Source organism: Gallinula chloropus, assembly GCF_964237585.1.
Source record: "Gallinula chloropus genome assembly, chromosome: 14".
In the NCBI taxonomy this organism is placed as follows: domain Eukaryota; kingdom Metazoa; phylum Chordata; class Aves; order Gruiformes; family Rallidae; genus Gallinula; species Gallinula chloropus.
In genome coordinates, this window is record NC_140099.1 from 3,103,883 (window position 1) to 3,121,746 (window position 17,864).

At 41.3% G+C, this 17,864-nt stretch overlaps 1 protein-coding gene across 1 annotated transcript in view; it reads right to left on the minus strand.

Annotated features, from left to right (window-relative positions):
• Positions 1-17,864, minus strand: part of LOC311197004 (nesprin-2-like) — a gene marked incomplete at its 5' end in the record, with an annotated part of 155,847 nt that overhangs the window by 99,545 nt on the left and 38,438 nt on the right. The window contains 13 exons of the mRNA XM_084270692.1: positions 1,000-1,146; positions 2,492-2,653; positions 3,888-4,244; positions 5,116-5,280; positions 6,023-6,338; positions 8,018-8,187; positions 8,893-9,181; positions 9,283-9,402; positions 9,775-9,977; positions 10,738-10,850; positions 11,658-11,823; positions 12,830-13,030; positions 14,342-14,443. Of these exons, the coding sequence (XP_084126818.1) occupies positions 1,000-1,146; positions 2,492-2,653; positions 3,888-4,244; positions 5,116-5,280; positions 6,023-6,338; positions 8,018-8,187; positions 8,893-9,181; positions 9,283-9,402; positions 9,775-9,977; positions 10,738-10,850; positions 11,658-11,823; positions 12,830-13,030; positions 14,342-14,443 (2,511 nt within the window). The remainder of the gene's footprint in view (positions 1-999; positions 1,147-2,491; positions 2,654-3,887; positions 4,245-5,115; positions 5,281-6,022; positions 6,339-8,017; positions 8,188-8,892; positions 9,182-9,282; positions 9,403-9,774; positions 9,978-10,737; positions 10,851-11,657; positions 11,824-12,829; positions 13,031-14,341; positions 14,444-17,864) is intronic.

The window sequence follows — 17,864 nt, forward strand, 5'->3', positions numbered from 1 at the left end:
AAATGCATCAAATCACACAGAGAAGTGTCCTGACACTAAGAAAAACCTCAGGATTGCTGTGTACATGTTTTGTTTGTTTGTACAACGTCCTCAACATACACCATGGCACCGACTCCCCAGATACAGAGGCACATAGACAGTGTCAGTGTTCCCATAGTGGTTTTAATTTTTCCCATTGTTTTTTCAGTCCACTGGATGGTTGGAGGTTCTCCCTAATTTTTCCAGGAACTGAGGTTGGACTAACAGGACTGTAGTTTCCTGGGTCTTCCCTCACCCTCTTCTTGTAAATTGGAATAATGTTTGGTCAGCTTCCAGCCAGAAAGACCCTCTCCACACTCCCAAGACCTTTGGTAGATTTTTGGGGGGTTTCCAGTTAGAACAGATGTGTCAGATCTGCCAATGGACAAGACAGCTGTGGATCTGCCTATAGATTTGATCTGACTCTACTCAAAATTTAAGAATGCAGTGACAAAGGGTCAGCAGTCATGGGACACCATGACCAAGGATATAATGTCCTTACTCTTAGGATGAATAGACTTAGTCATGTACCTGATTATTTATTCAGCTTGAGTTCATTCTCCTATCTCTATTTTCTTTATTTTATTTTCTTATGCTGGATCACCTTTGGATTTCAGTTTTCTGATCTGCCTCCTTTATGATAGCAAAGACTATCAGATCAAACTATAATAACATGGAAAGAAGTTGTACTGATTAAGAATTTAAAGAGAAACCCTAAATATCATAAAATAGAGACTGATTATGATAGATTTGAAAGCCAATATTGCTCTTATGAACAGACCTAATGAAAAATTTGTGGCTAGCACTTTGCATAAAGTTCAGAACTACCATGGACACAATGCAGAACTACACACAACAGTCTTGATTTTGATGTGTCAGTAATTGCTGCTTCTTTTACAACAGGACTTCAGCTGAAGCCCATGTGGAAACAAAAATTCAGTGACTGACAAATGCAGCTTGAAATAACAGAATGTGGGTTACCTCCTCTGCTGAGACAGGGGGATTAGATTCCACATCATCGTTCTCAGCTGCTGCAGATTTCAGGACTTGACTCTTCTGGCACACCCTTTGTTGAACCTGCTCCACATCCTCTCTATATGACTGATTCTTGACATCACTAGGTTTCTCCTTTTGGTGTGAGAAAAATAAAAGAAATAGTAACCAAAAAAGCCCTAATCAAACCTGCTGAGTAGCAATTACAGTGCTTGAGATGACAAAGTTAGGAAGCCTGTAATTATAAGTAGATAAGGAAAACCACAATTACATCTCATAATTTATTATGAGCCAAGTTATGGCAAAGGAAACTTATTTAGAAGAAGCAGTGCTGCAATTTTGTTCGTAAGTTTTAGAAAAATTTCAGTTTGCAAGTGTTCTTCCTCTGACCTATGCTGTTGTTTCCTTATTCTAAGCATGGACCTTGAACTGTGTACCCCTAGATGCAGTCTGAAATGCTTTTTATTTTTGAGAGGTGTAGCTTTGTCCTGAGGCTCCAATCTTGTACTTGTGCTGCAGACAGAGAGTCTGTGGTTAGACACCCAGCCGATTACCAGGCAAGATATCCCCGTGGGCATGGGGATTCGCTGTACGTACATGCTGAGGTATGTGCTGACTGCAAGTTCTGCCTCAGTTTGTTTATCATGTGGGGACAGACGAAATAAAACAGCCACCTACACAACATAAAGAATGGCAAATCCTTACAGCAGAGCACTGGAGACCTGTCCATGCTGCAGACACCTGAGCTAGTGGCTGCAGGTCAGATAGTATTCGCACTGGAAGTAGCCCATCCAGACCCAGAATTTATCCTAATTCTCAGCAAGTTTATCAGTGCACACAGTGCTCCATCTTGTCACAGCTATGCTGCTTTCAGCTTCTCCCACAGTTTGCTTAAAACTGAAGTCTGAGAAGAGTTTGGCTCTGTTTTCTTTGTAACACTCCTTCAGGGAGGGGACGACAGCAATGAGACCTCTGTTAGCCACTTCATCTCTAACAAGAACTGAGCCTCTTCCCACTCGTTATGGCTCCAGCTCCTAAACATTGCTCTAGCCTGTCAAAATCCTCCTTGTGCCAGGGTGCACCAAACAGGACACAGCACTTCAGAGGCAGCCTCGTTTGTGCAAAGTAAACATGTAAATAAGAAACCTAAATAAACAAGACTCAAGGAAAATAACAGTATTTGAACAAAATGGCAAGAAGACTTCACAATACATCCAGGTGAGTAGGAACAAAATATCCTAAGCAAACCACTTTGTGGCAGCCTGTAGTGATGAAAGAAAAACAATTTCCTCCATACTAATTTTCAATGCACAGGAAAGGATTCAGATAGTTAACCTATACAGCACATCAGACTAAAATAGCTCAGTGTAACTTGAGGGGTTTATTATTTATTTAGTAGTAGTATCATCCCCACTGCAACTGAACTGTATATATTTACTCTCAAATTTAATCACTCTAGTGTAACCTCTTTTCCAGTTACCTCTGCTGGATGGGTTTCCTTTCTTGTTTCATCACCTTCAATACCAACTCCATCCTGATGCCTTTCTGGTTCTGCTTCACCACCTTGAACTGCACCGTCCAGAACATCCTCTTGGACCCTCACATGTACATCCATACCTGGGCTCTCTTCATCAGCCTCTCCCTGATTTGAAAAACACAAAATGTTTACAACCAGTGAAAGTCACAGTCCAAACTCTTAAGTTTACTAAGGAACATCACACTCCACAAGCTGTCTACTCTATCTTCAGTTTATCTTAATGAATGAAGGAAAAGACTGAGGTAACCCAAACCCAGTCTCTTGGAAACACCTGCTCAGATCAGTTTGCTGTACTGGACCTTAATCACTGAAACAGTTTCAGGACAAAGGAAGCAGGAGTAAGTGCTCACATGATTTTTAATACTGTCATAGAAGTTTCTGCTTAGACATAATTGCCAACTTCAACTGCTGATCTTGCTCCTTCTCCAGAAATCCCAGTATGGATGGCTTCCACTCTGATATTGTAATGCTCACCTCTCCCAGCTACTGCTATCACTCAGTGGTCAGGTCAATGGAAGAGTTCTCAAAATTGATCCCTCAGCTTTGCACATGGTAAGTCATTCATAGCAAATCATTTACGTTTACCTCACTTTTCCTGAAGTCCTCTGAAGATCAGCAACCCCACATTAATGAGCCCTCATTATCTACCTTGTGTTTGTAGGTGACAAAATGTGTTGAAATCACAGGTATGTTGCAGGTTTGACATCACAGAGAAAGTGGGTACAAGCCCTGGGGGCTTGTAGAGATCACCACACTGATCTCTTACACACTTCACATGTGCCAGGCTGAGTGGATGATTTGAAGAACAGATTTTATCATTCCTTTCATCAGATAAGGAAAATATGTTTCTAAGACTACAAAATTTAAGGAACTACATGAAAAAATTGTATTTTAATATTAAATCTCTAAATGGCAAAAATTATTATCTACACAAGCAATTAGGACAAATCTTGTCCTGCAGTTCTAAACAAGTCCTACTGGTTTAAAAGAAGCTCTCAAAGTTCTTTGGCAGAGGCTTATCTGCAAGTTTCTCATCTATACACCTTCTCCTTTGTGTCCCGACCAAGATGCCTGCTCAAATTACTTCCAAGGGAAAGCCACATGCAGGTGGTTAAATGGAAAACTGCAGATTTGCATAGACGTTATTGGCTTCTTACAGACTTGTTATAACAAGCTAAGGAAGTTCTTCACTTCTTTGATTTATACACATATTTGCAGAAGGCTTAATTTCAATGAAATTAATGATGCAATATAGGATGCAATATACAAAAGGCATTTGGGAGACAGATGTTTCTTCAACTAATCTTCCATTGTCTTTACTGTCAACAGATATACTCACATTGTGCATTTCCAAAGGCTCCTTTAACTCCACTACTGTGGGGCTCTCTTCTGCAGCCACAGGAGTATCAGAAGTGATCTGTGTCTCTCTCTTCAGCATGGTATCTACCTTATCTTCCATTTGTAACTCATTACCAAGCTCATCTTTTAAGTCAAGGGCTTCACTGTAAATATTTCCCTCCTTTTGCTTGACATTTTCAAGTCTTTCTTCCAGACTCCTGTGTTCACTCTGAAGTGTTTCAATCTCATCCTTAATAAACTTCAGTCCTGGTGAAGAGGTGTTTTGTTTAACAGTTTCTGCTAAAACCAAAATCTTCTTTAACGTGTCTTCACATCGACTAAGAGGTGCTTCTTGTTCCTTTAAGCACAAAGAAAACATTTTATTGAAAAGTATCTTCACTCAATATACTTAATGCTTACTGCAGGGGGGTTGGACTAGATGACCTCTCAAGGTCCCTCCCAACTTTAGGCATTCTATGATTCTATCTAACATCAAGCACTAAAGTAATAAATATTTGTTGTGAACAACAAACTCAAACTGTGCTGAAAAGTCCATGCAGACCTACTTGCTGCAGCAAGTCAAATCCTAAACCACTAATTCCAGTCAGCCATTTTATGAACAGAGAACACCTGAATCTATAAGCATTAAGATGATGATAAAATAACCAGTATGCTGTGAGGTGCATGCTGATCATCCCAAGTTCTGAACAGATAATCCCCTCCCTCTCCTATCCCTTTGTACTTGTTAGAGGTACAGCAAATTCTGGAGGAAGGGGAATTGCAATGATCCATGTCTGAGCTATGGTTTCAGTAGCTCCCTATGCTCACAGCTACAAGACCGTCATCCATTCTCCCAAACCATGTCTCTACTTAGCCATGAAGGACACTTCTTAAAACTGAATTTGCTTACAGACATTTTCCTAAGCCTTCTGCTCTGGCTAATTTAGAGACACCTACTAGCACCAAAGTTAATAATCTCTTTCCTCATTATGCCCAGAGAGGAAAAAACAAAAAGCCCAGCCAGCCAAATTGAAGAAGCCTGCGTGCTTGAGCTAGGACCATTCTACCTTCAGTCCAGCTGATAGTAAATGAAAGTCCACTCAGTTCAATCAGTCATTTTAGGCCTCCAATTATCTTAACAAAAGGAATGCTATTTCTTAGCTTTTCAGTTCTCTTTTATAAACACAAGGATCTCAACAAGCCCCTGGGGCATGGATTCTACAACATACCTGTGATTTGAACTGGGTTTGCTCAGCTGATGGTTGTTCCATTGCTGGGCCTTCACACTCAGCAAGCTTCTCAGAGACACTTTTCAGCTCAGTGCTCAGGCCTGCTACCATATCCTGAAACTGCTGGTGCTCCTGAACACGACTTTCCAACGTCTGCACTATGGTCTAGAAACCAAGGAGTTTCCAGGATTAGTCCAGCATTAGCTCAGACAACTATAACTCATCCACAGATCATCACAGCTTTTCCAGGACCTCAGAAGCACAAAAAATTTGCTTGTTTTCCATAAAATAACCAGCTAACCAAATGTGCACATAAAAGAACTTGTTCTCTTCCCAGCACACCATGGACTCCACCATGAATATCATCTTCCTTAGCAGCAGGAAGCAGAAGAGTTTGCATTCCATAAGAAAATACTCCTAAAAGGGAGATTTTCTATTCAAAATGGAGGAAAGGTGAGATGCAGAATGCCCCACAGGGTGCAAATGCAAGCTGCACTAAACTGGGTGTGACCAACAACAATCAAGATGCAGGAAAAGCCATTCATCCTTCCACAAGGAAAATACCAAACCATAACTACCATGGCTGTTAGATTAGAGGTATAAACGCTTCTTAGTGTAGCTATCTGAATCTGTTTATACCAGTATAAAATGTTATTCTTCACTATTGCCTTGGTCTCAATTGTTTATAAATTTATCCATCTGCACAGAGGTGAAAAATATGTGCTTCTGGTGCTTTTTTTACCCCAGTAAGAGAGAGTAGTCCCCTGCCCTTCTACAGAGGAACTTGTATTGCTCCCAGCTTTAGCCATAGACTTGCCAGCTGAACGAAAGCACAGGCAAACAAGGAGAACTACAATAAACAGGCATACCAAAAACCTTGTAAGGAAAGAGAGTGTGTGGTTCCAACCTGTAGCTGGCTGAGCAGATTTTCATGCTGCTGCTTTAATTCTGACCATTCCACCTCTGTGAAGCAGGGATCCCCAGTGTGGCTGTGTAGATGGTCTTCCTGGCTTTTCAATTCATTGCATCGAGAAGTTAAGTCTTCTGCTTTCTGCAGGAGGTCAGCATAGTTTCTCAGCTGAGCTTGCTTCTCCTTCAAACCAGGCTGAAGGGCAAACCCTATCTCCTGCTTCTGTTTCTCCAGTTCAGTTAGAGCCAGTCTCAGATCTTCTTTGCTCTGCTTGTATTGCTGCTCCCTGTTGAACTGAAGTTGTTCTTCAGGTCTAAGAAAAAAATATTGCATTTAATTGTATTACAAAATAATTATTCATTACCTGAAAAATGTCAAACTGTGACCAAGTCAACCATTAGAATGAACTTGAGCACACTGAATTCTTTTCTTTAGGTTCTGAATTACTGATCAGGATTAGACTGGAATTTTCAAGATGATTAAAATGAAAACAGTTATTGCTGCTGAACTGGAGTTGACAAGCAAGCTTTAGAGATACAGACAATATGCACAATCCAGTGCCTGCTTTCCTGACCCTGACATTTGATTTTGATCTGTGGACTTTATCAGCATGCTCACTGATCTGCTGCAGGTGAACAGGTTGCATTTCTCCACAGGAAATATGCAGCTATGATCAGTCAGACAAAAATAACATTTGTATGTTCACATTTAGTGATGAAACTCTCATATTTTCCAGATGGAACTTAAATGCCAACATTTGAAAACATGATCCCACACAAAGAAATCCAGAGAAAGTTTGGTTATGATTCCATGAAGTACAGCAGGATAAATAAGGACAAAAGCAAAGCTGAAGTGTTTTGGGCTTTGCCCCTCAAGATAGGTATTTTTTTTGGCAATGACAAATAAAGCACAGCCTCACATATGTTAAGTACTCTTGCTTCAAGTTCCCTATTCCTGCTTCACACTGCTGCCATTACCCTGTTGCATCTGTTACAGGCTTAAACCTGCAAGGTGCTGAGCATCTCTTCAGGCATCTCTTCAACATACTGTGCTCTGCATTCTGCTGTGTGGGATCCCATACAGCCAATGCTCTATCTTTCTGAACACTGTGTTTATTGCTTGTAATAGGAGATGGTAACTGTATATTCTCAAAAATACTTGTTTTAATAATACTAAAAATATTAATTTTTAATAATTTTTTGCCTGGTCATTTTGGTTTTTAAGTATACAGTAGCCCTACTCCAGCTTCCATTGATCTCAACAGCAAAGTTCCAATTGATTTTACTCAAAGTTTATTCAAGGACATTACAGCACACAAATATTTTGGAAGTGTCTGCACATGCACAATCAGAACCTCAGTTTATGTTTACACAACACACCTGGAATCTTCTAACATGTATTAAGGGATTGATTTGGCTCTCAGGCACAGTTGCCACAGTGCCAGTGACACTAAAATGCCCTTGCTGGTTTAAAGAAAGCCTCTCATTGAGCCAGAATAAACCAGGCTTTAAAATCCCAGCCTTCTTGATTTACCACTAACTCTCTTCTGAACAAGTAAGAATCTGTGCAAAGGTAGATCCCACCTCTGCTGGGGGACCGTGTCTGGGGCACAGAGCCCAGGGAAGGGCCACTGCAGTGGTTCTGCACATGCTCACTGCACTGTCTAATGAGAGCAATGGGTGCATGTGTTTTTATTTATTTATTTACAAGAGTGGCTGAGCTACTTCAGTATCAAAAGGGAATCTGAGGTGAGCTGGGCAGTCCCATCACTGTCCTTCCACCTCCCTTCCACCTCCTGGCTACACCCAGCTTGACCATTCAATTCAAACAGTGACCTGCCCCTCCCCAGCACTGCAGAAGTACAAGTATCATTCTAGGTGACTTTTCTGTCCCCAAAGAACACAATTTACATGGAAATGCTGCAGGAAGAAGAGAAAAAAGTCAGTGCAGCAGTAAGTGACCTGTATTGCCTCTTGGCAAATTCCACATTACCTTCTATATTCAGTGGCTAACCGACAGGTGCTTTCCCACTGGTTCTGGAGCTCAGAAATAGTCTGCTGAAACTCTGGCTTCTGATTTTTCTCATTTCTCATTAAAGCTTCTCCTAGAGCTACCATGCTTTGTATTTTGGCCTCTCCTGCATCTTTGAGAGCTGTGATTTCCTGTATTAAACAAGAAGCAGAAGCTGTACATATACAACCCTCTGTGGTTACAGAATAAAAGGTATCACCTACTATTTTTTTCATATTTTGTACACTGCTGTTCAAAATTCACCTTCTAATATATCTAATAACTGATACATAAACAGATACATTATTTATTTTCAGAAAGTCTGGGATAATGAAGCTGAGATTTATTAATTATTATCTACATAATGTGCTTACATACTAAAAAAAATGTTCAAAATCTTAGTGAGAGAGATTTGTCACAAATCCCCTTCCACAGAATGAAACCTGTAAATCCCAGCATCCTCATTTCTGGCTACTCTGTTAGAAGGCCTCCTAAGTAGTCAGAGAGAGGAGAAACCGAGGAGGGCTTAGGGGCCTGAAAGACCCAACCCAAGCAATGGAGCAGCCCAGTGTTAGTGGCCACCTCTGGAGTAGGCTATGATGGAAAAGTGCACAGCCACCAGCATGTCTGGAGTTCAATGCTGCTCCATCCTGAGGTGCAGCCCAGAATCTCATCTTACATGCATAACAAACTGCAAAAAGAACAAAAAAGAAACCAAACACCCCCTTCCCAAACAAGCCACAAAACCACAGGCAATCAGCAAAGACAGTATCTTTGAGGAGGTACTGACTCATCAAACATTCCCCTGATATTATCATGAGCTGTGAAGCAGAAAAGAAATACATTTAACACAATACCTTTATCTGATTAACCCTTTCATCTGATGGCAGCTCACTTCCCTGTGAACTCAGGGTATTAACAGCCTCCTCAAGCTTTCTGATCCAGCAAGAAACATCCTGGGCCAATTCTTCAAAATTTTGTCCTTCCATTGGAAGCCCCTCAGCATTCCCTGCCATTTCAGTTGCATGTGTTATAAGTGCCTGATATCTATTAATAAGATCGCTGGCTTCTGAAACGGTTTCATTTTCTGTCAGCCCAGCCTCCCTCAAGGAATTTGCTATCTGAGCCATGGACTCAAACGGTTTCCTGAAAGATAAAAGAAAATTACAAATGTCTATTTGCTGTATCAACACAGAGAAACCTTCTTTAGAAGACAGTTCTTAGTTAGAAACCGAAGAAAATAATACCTCTGCATTAACAGTGTTCTATAGAAGTTTTCATATTTTGTCTTATCTTCTTTGATCTCTTCTGTTTTTTCTTCCTGAGCCCTGAGCCAATCCTCCAAGATAATGCTGCTTTCTTCAAGGCTAAAGGGAGCATAAATACAGACCAGGTCAAAATGAGAGGCCTTACAGGACTAAAACCTGCTGACAGCAGTGTTTTGCAGAAAAAGGAACAAATATAAACACCTGATCAAGCAACATTTTAAGCACAAACTAAACTTTAAGTCTCTTGGTTCATGTCACTGAAACTATCCATAAGCACATACTCCCACCTAATGCTGAGTCTGCTACAAAGCAAAAAAACACATGAAGGATGCAGCAAACCCCTCACTGCCATCTATTACATTATCATTTTCAATAAAAAGCAGGGTTGTTTGCCATTTGCTATGGCTGTTAATTATGAATCATTTTCTATCACTTGTGATTAAAATGCCAGAAACTACATTAGTTCCCTACCTACTGAGCTGCTGGAGAGAAGCACCAAGTTCCTTCTCCCGTTTCTGGCATTTGGAGACCAATCTCTGCAGCTCTGCTTCTTGATCTCTCACACGGCTGTTCAGGTGGTTAATGCTTGCTTTGGGCAAGTAATGCTTCACTTTATTCAATAAAGCTTTAACCTCTTGGATATCTTGGTCTTTGCCTTCAGATGTTAGGAAGTGCTGAATAAGAGGACAAACACAAGATGCATTTGTCAAATTTGCTGTTGTATGAAAGATAATTACGTTACAAGAGTTTTTTGACTCCTGTTGTCTCCACCAATCTTTTCTACAGCAATTCCAGTCTCTGAAAAGGAACAGATGTTAATTTACAGTTTGCTGACAACTCTGCTGTTTGGAGAATAAGAAGAAAGTGAAGTAGATGACTTAGATTTTCTTCTCTACAGCACAAACACACACAGAAGAAATAGGCAAGGAGCATTCAAACCTAGCACTGACATGACTGTGTCTTCCTCCCACTTCACTGTGATTGCTTCTTGCAGGTGTTGTGGCTTTTCCATTCAATCCAGAAAACTGTTGATTCTGTCTGACAGAGTGAAAATCTGGCTATGACAAAGTGAATGAAATTTTTTCACATCTGAGTCCAATGGGGATCAGATTTAAATTTGCTCTCTACATATTTGACTTTCTGCACTGCTGCACACTGAAGGACTTGGTCAAGGTCCATTGACTGTGACTAACCACTGTCCCGTCTCCCATTTGCCCAACTATGTATGAACTTAAACAGTGACACTCCACTTTAAGAGCTTTATTTTCATTCCTCTTATACTCCTAATGCTTTCAATCACATGAAATGTTCTTTCAGACTCAAGTTACGAAGCCACTGTAGGTGAAATCACACCCAAGAATAGACTCCTGTGTAAAAAAAGTAAAACTTCAAGAACAGTCAGCTTCAGAGATTAGAACATTGTAATGCTTTTACCTTTAGCTTCTGAAGTCTTTCTTCCAGTATTGCTTTTGTTTCTGAGGGGTCAAAGCAGTCCTTCAAAGACAGCTGAGTGCTGCTGAACCAGTCATTAAAATTCTTGCACTGACCTGAAAAAGAAATACATTCCAATTTTCTGCATTAGCTGTATTCTGTAAAGGAAAATTCCATTTGAAACAAAGATTTCAAACAATTTGTAATTACATTTATCAGTGCTACTGTCAAAGGTTGCTTTTCACTACAGACCATGTGACAGAAAACACTGCAGTTCATACTTTTTTATTTTACCCAACATTGACAATAAACATGGCTGTTCACTTGGGAGGGACAGTCTGCTGTAAAGAGCACTTTCAGTAAATAAGACTGGATTAGCCAGCTGACAACTCCTCTCATTTCCACACAAATAAATATTACACAAAAACTATCTGAAGATGAGATTACCTTTGAGCCCAATTCTACACCTGCACAATCCTATGCTTGCATATAACAAAAAGTAACTAATGATGCTATTTATTCTCGTAATAAAGATTAATTAAAAAAAACTAAAAAAAGAGAAAGCTTTTTTTCTTTTTTTTAAATGCAAAAAAAAGAAACAAAATATTTTGGCAGCTTGTTAGAATCACCTTCCCTGGATGTGTTTTAAAAAAGGGTAGATCAGGTACTTAGGGTATGGTTTAGCATAGGACAGGAACAGTTGGACTTTATGATCTTAAAGGTCTTTTCCAACCTTGTGATTCTGTGAATCAAAAGCCATTTTTATCCAAATCTTTATCTTGTCAGAACCCTGAAGCAGTTTGACATATTGGTGCAGTTACACATACCAAACCAAAAGTGAATTCATTGCATAACTTTTAAGTGCTTATGATGGTCAATTTAACCTATATAAAGCTATATAAATATGAAATGTGTTTGCTTACGGTTCAAAACACCAATAAAGTGATCTTGAAACACGTGTTTCTTCTTATTAAATAAATCAGTGACACATTTAAGTTGCTTGTTTAATTCGTCCACATCGGGACAATCCGTCTCTTCTTGGAGTAATGTCACATGGTGTTTTTGTTGCAGAATTTTCTGGTGTATCTCCTAAAGTTAAACAAAAAAGACAAAATTAAAAGAAAAATTGGAGGTGCAAGCAGAAGTTCCCTGTGCAGAACTGCTTTAGTACAAACTGGAGTTTTGCAAAAGGTTTTAATCCTGTCTATGTGTCTAAAATAATTTCATAAAGTATACTGACACTAACAAGGCAATCATTAGGTGGTTAAAAGCACTAAACTCTCCTTGAGCAGTGTGTACACACATCTGTATAATACACTTCATGTATTATATACATAATCACACATACATTCACTCATGTAATTTTGGCATGACAGAGAATAGACACATGACGTGTACAGTAATAAAGTATGTTCCAGAGCATACAGTACCTAGAAGCTACATTTCCTTGGCTGCCATAGACACTATTCCACCCCTAAATGCCTTGGCCTGTATGCCAAGTCCTTTTCAAGTGGGTTGAAAGGTAACTTAGAGTTAATTAGAAGCTGTATCCTTGTTGCAATGCCTGTGCTTTCACTGCCCAAAACACTAATGGTCTGATGACACCCAGAAGGTGCATAATCCACTCACTGCTCAACAGGTTTAAATCCTGCCAGCTTAGAACCTCCAAGCTGGAAGCAGCTCTTTCTTCACCTCTCCCCCTGGCCCATGGTTGGCTTAAATTGCCTACTGGGAGCTCCCCTTTCAGGGAGGCTCAGGTGGCACAGAGACAATCTCTGTATATTATACAGTCTTGGAAGAGATACAACCCAGTATCTCCACCACTGCCTCAAAATATTTTGCATGGTATACTGTTGTCATGCCTATCACTAAACATTTCCAGTAGTGCAAGGGTTAACTAACTCCTTCTGATAACAGCCAGCAGAAACATTCAGGTTTCTGGCACCTTAAGGAAATGTTCAAACCAGGCTCTTCACATGGGTTATTCTGGCAGTTTACAACACATACTGAAGAAACACTTATGAAGACTTATGAACAACACCCGGGGAGAAATAATGAACAAATTAATCAAGATATGTAATTAGTGGCATGCTACCTCTAATTTAGTAAAGATCTCTAAGGTGTCAGAAGGAGATAAAGCTTTTAAAAGTGATTCAGTCATTCCAATCTGTGTCTTGGCCAGATCAAGGTCTCCTTTTAGTTCTGCTGTATTCACGCTGAGTTCACTGGTCCCCTGCTTCGTTGACAAGAGCTCTTTGATTAGCTCCATTTTTTGCACAACAGATGATCTGATGACCTTAAAATTGGAAATAAATATATGTAAGAAATTGTATAGGATTGATTTCCTAGAATATTACAGATCTCCATGATAGATATAAAAAGTAATTATATGATCTGATGTCCAGACATTTCAGTCACAGCTTGTTCCAGTTTCCTTCCCTCCCACTCCACAAATTGAAAAATAATAGCATTTAAGCCCTGCTTTCCTGAGAATGAATGATGTCAGTTCATCTTTATTAGTGATGCATTTACTGGTGATGCTTTACTAACAAATTTATTTGTCAGTCTACTTCAGTGTCTACTCTCAGCTGGCCTTACATGTGCTTCAGCTACCAGGACAAAGGATGCCAGCTGTCCCTCTAACACACCCCTCAGCAGTGAACCCACCAGGACAAATTCAACAGCAATAGAAAAAACAAGCAAAACCAGAAGAGAAGTGGGGATCTCTGGCTCAAGACTACTCACTAAGGAGCAACAGGTTCTTAACCTTATCCTTCAGGCTTCCACAGATTTGCATGAGATAGCAAGTCAGTGGGATCATGACCACATGTGAAACACCACCCCAGGGGGCTCAGGGTGCCTGGTGCTCCCAAGCAGCATAGTGTGCACAATACAAGGTTGCAGAGTCCTTTCCTAAGCTCCTTAGATCACTTTATCCAGCAGAACTCCTTTGAGTTCACTGCCTGCTGAGGATAAACACACAAACAGCCACACCAGGTCAAGCTCAAGGTGCATCTGACAGACTGGGAGCACGTGCTTTGGGAACTGGTATAGGATCAAGGCAGGCTGATGTGGTTTCAAACAGAGGAGAAGGGTTTAGTCTTTGCTTTGTGAAGTTGACACAAGAAGATGAAGATTTCCTTGTGATAACCCATCACTGTAAAGGCCACTCTATGCAAATAGCTAAATACTACCAAGCTATGTTGAGCCATAAACAGGTAAAGGAAGGGTTTAAAACAGACAGTCAGCAGTCTGAGTTGCTGGGATCCCCAAAGGGATGAGACCCATTGTCCTTTATTCTTGGCCACCTGCTAAACACCAGATACCACTGATATCAGCCTCTTTCAACAGGCCTGCAAAACAGTTGGGTCAGTTCTAAGTCCCTAGATGGTACAGGGCTGAGAACTTTGTGTTTAAAATGAGAGGTTGGGTTCTAACACTTAAAAAGTCAACACATGAAATGTTACTGCTACTAGCCAACAAAAGTTCTCCAATTCTCTTTGGGTAGATCTAAGTCAAACCAAGAAATGATCACTGAAAACATTATACTAGAATCAAGGCTGTAGTAATGAGTAGAGGTGTCTTAGCTGCAAAAGCTTCTTCGTACCTGTAGCTCCAGTGGAGGTTCATTACTATTCAGAAGCTCTTCTATCTCAGCCACCGTGTTGTCAAATTTCTGGAGTTTCTGCTCCTGGACTCGTAGGCACGCCTAGAGGTGGAAAAAACCACATCAGTAACTGTGTTTTTCAGTCAGCATGGATTCACCAAGGGGCGATCGTGCTCGACCAATCTCACAGCCTTCTATAATGTCACCACCGGCTGGGCAGATGGAGGGAGAGCAGTGAATGTCATCTACCTTGACTTCAGGAAGGCTTTTGATACTGTCTCCCATGACATCCTGATAGCAAAGCTGAGATGGGATAGATGAGTGGACAGTGAGGTGGGGAGAGAACTGGCTGTCAGGCCCAGCTCAGAGGGTGGAGCAGAGTCTGGCTGGAGACCTGTAACTAGAGGTGTTCCCCAGGGCTCGGTGTTGGGTCCAGTCCTGTTTAACATCTTCATCGACAACCTCGATGAGGGAACAGCATCCACCCTCAGCAAGTACCCAATGATACAGAGCTGGGAGGAGTGGCTGACACGCAGGACACTGCGCTGCCATCCACAGAGACCTGGGCAGGCTGGATTGCTGGGCAGGGAGAAACCAGATGAGATTCAACAAAAGCAAGTGGAGAGTCTTGCACCTGGGAAGGAATGACCTGCTGGGGGATGACCTGCTGGAGAGCAGCTCTGCAGAGAAGGACCTGGGGGTCCTGGTGGGTGATAGGGTGGCCATGAGCCAGCAGTGTGCCCTGGTGGCTAAGAGAGCCAATGGGATCCTGGGGTGCATCAAGAGGAGCATTGCCAGCAGGTGAAAGGAGGTGATCCTCCCCCTCTACTCTGCCATGGTCAGGCCCCACCTGGAGTATTGTGTCCAGTTCTGGGCTCCCTGGTATAAGGAGGACAGGGATCTCCTGGAAAGAGTCCAGTGGAGGGCTACGAAGATGATTAAAGGACTGGAGCATCTCCCTTATGAGGAAAGGCTGAGTGAGCTGGGACTGTTCAGCCTTGAGAAAAGAAGACTGAGAGGGGATCTGATCAATATTTATAAATACCTGAAGTGTGGGTCACAAGGGGAAATGGGCAGCCCCTTTTCAGTGTCTGTGGGGACAGGACAAGGGGCAATGGCTGCAAGTTGGAGCACAGGAAGTTCCACACCAACATGCGGAAGAACTTTTCCCCAGTGAGGGTGAGGGAGCCCTGGGACAGGCTGCCCAGGGGGTGTGGGGTCTCCTTCTCTGGAGATATTCCAGGCCTGCCTGGACACCTCCTTGTGTGACCTGTCCTAGGGAACCTGCTTTGGCAGGGGGGCTGGACCCAATGATGTCTGGAGGTCCCTTCCAACACCTACGATTCCGTGATTCTGTGATTCTGTTTCCTCCAAAATTAAATTTCCATGTTTCTGTCAGAAAATCATATTACTAATATTCTGCTTCTCTATTTTGGCATCTAGAGCTCCCACAACTGGTCCATCTCCTGATTTTTATTTTAATAATTTAGACCATTTTTGTATTACAGACAGAAGCCCTCTGTTTCTCATGCAAGGCAGTTGTTAATGGAAGTTTATCATTGATTTAACAATCTTAATTATTTTACTTCGAGATTAACATAATAAATAATCTTAGTTTTGTATTTATTTCTTGCTGCTTCTATTAAAAAGTCATATTCTCCAATGTTACAAAGGTAAGTCAAGAATTGACATCCTGATGATACACTTTAATAAAATACAAGATGTGCTGTAAGAAATTTTCAATGTAAATTCTTTTATATGAACAGATCTCTATTCATTTGAATGGATTTTGGAGCAAGCCAGCAATGTGAAAGTAAAATACTAGCTTCATCTTATATAACTATCTAAAAATAGGCACATTGTCTCATATTCCCAAATCGATATTCCAAACTCCCGTGGGACAATCAATTACTTTGTGGTCTCTGTACAATCACCAAACCCCATTGCTGTGCTGTGGCCTTTAAGAGTTGCCATCTGCATACTGGCTACAGGGGAAAGCAGAACTTCTCTCCTGTTATTTTTGCTGAAATTATCTTTAAACAGAGAGTTAAATAATTCATCACTCTGTTCTTTTGTGACAGGCTTCTTGAAAGTGCACGCAGGAGTGCTCTGCCATGCAGTCACAAAGGACCCTGGGTTTCAAGTCTATGTAACATGATACACATTGCAATAATTGGGGTGGTTTTGTAATTAACATTCATGTAGAGATGTTTTGGGATCAGCAACAACAAAAAAATAATGAGAAATCGATAAAAGAACCTGAAACCCTCTGCACTTCAAATAATTTTACAAAAACAACGCGTTGAGTTCAATTTTCCCTCCTATTCTGCTTCTATATTAGCTCATGGGAAAGAGTTTCTCCCTCCCTTGCTCTCTCCTCCCCTCTCTTTTGAGAATTATCCTCTCACATGGAAGCTGCAGAACAACTTTAGCACAGCCACCTCCAGCACAGAGGCAGGTCGGGGGCATGGCCACGCCATGCTGGGCTTGAGCAGTTTCCAGGTAACAAAATGGCTCTTAAGATGCAGATGCCAGCTGGTGCATTTTTACTGGAGCCCTCAGGGACCTGAACCAGCCCAGGTAAATTCTAACAATACACTGGGAAAGGCAATAATAATGCGAGAAAATAGCCACCTCTGTGCAGTGTGTAAACCTCTGTTTTACTGGGGAGACTTCTATACAAAGAACACCTTGGCTTTTCACTGCTCTGCAAATTAAAACAAATGAGCAGTGCTAACAGGAGCAGTAATGCTGCAAATAAGCATAACAAAACCGGGGCATTTGTAGTATGGAAACACTGAGAACAAACTGCCTGCAGATTTTCAGCCAAGCAGATATGGGATATATTTATGTCTCAACCCCACTCAAACAGGGAATTATTTTTGTTTAGTAGATTCTGGCTATACACATAATGCAGCCAGTCAGTTATGGTCTTGAAGTCAGAAATGAAAATATTTACCCCCATATGTGGGGCTCTTCAACAGGACGGAGCTAGTGCATGTGTTTCTATACTGAATATCAAGAGTTAATGCTATAATCCGTGCGAAAGGGGCACGGGCAGCCAGGCTCTGCTCATGCCTGCCTGCCTGCAGCCCCTGGAGACCCTTAGCAGCCAGCCACTATTGAGGCTGCATTAAGTTACACAAGGGAGCACACCGGGACAAGGATCACAAGAGCAAGTAAGTCACCTTTGCAACCTCTTCTTGAAGCCATTTCTGAGGCTCCAGTATCTTCACTGAGAGGCAGTTTTCTAACAAGGGAACCCATCACTAGCCTATACACACTCTTTTCCCTTTCGTCTGCAGGCGCAAGGAAATACGTGCACCACTATACTCTGACTCAAACCTCTCCAGGCCTTCTCTTTGCTGTATGTTTGTACAGCACAAAAGAATGAGGGGGCTTTTGGTGTCTAAAGCAGCATTTGCAGCGTTGCATTAATTTAAAACAACTTAGTATACATACATGCTAAGTACTTGTTACTTTCCAAGACCTGTATGTCAATACATAATGCAAGACCTTCAGT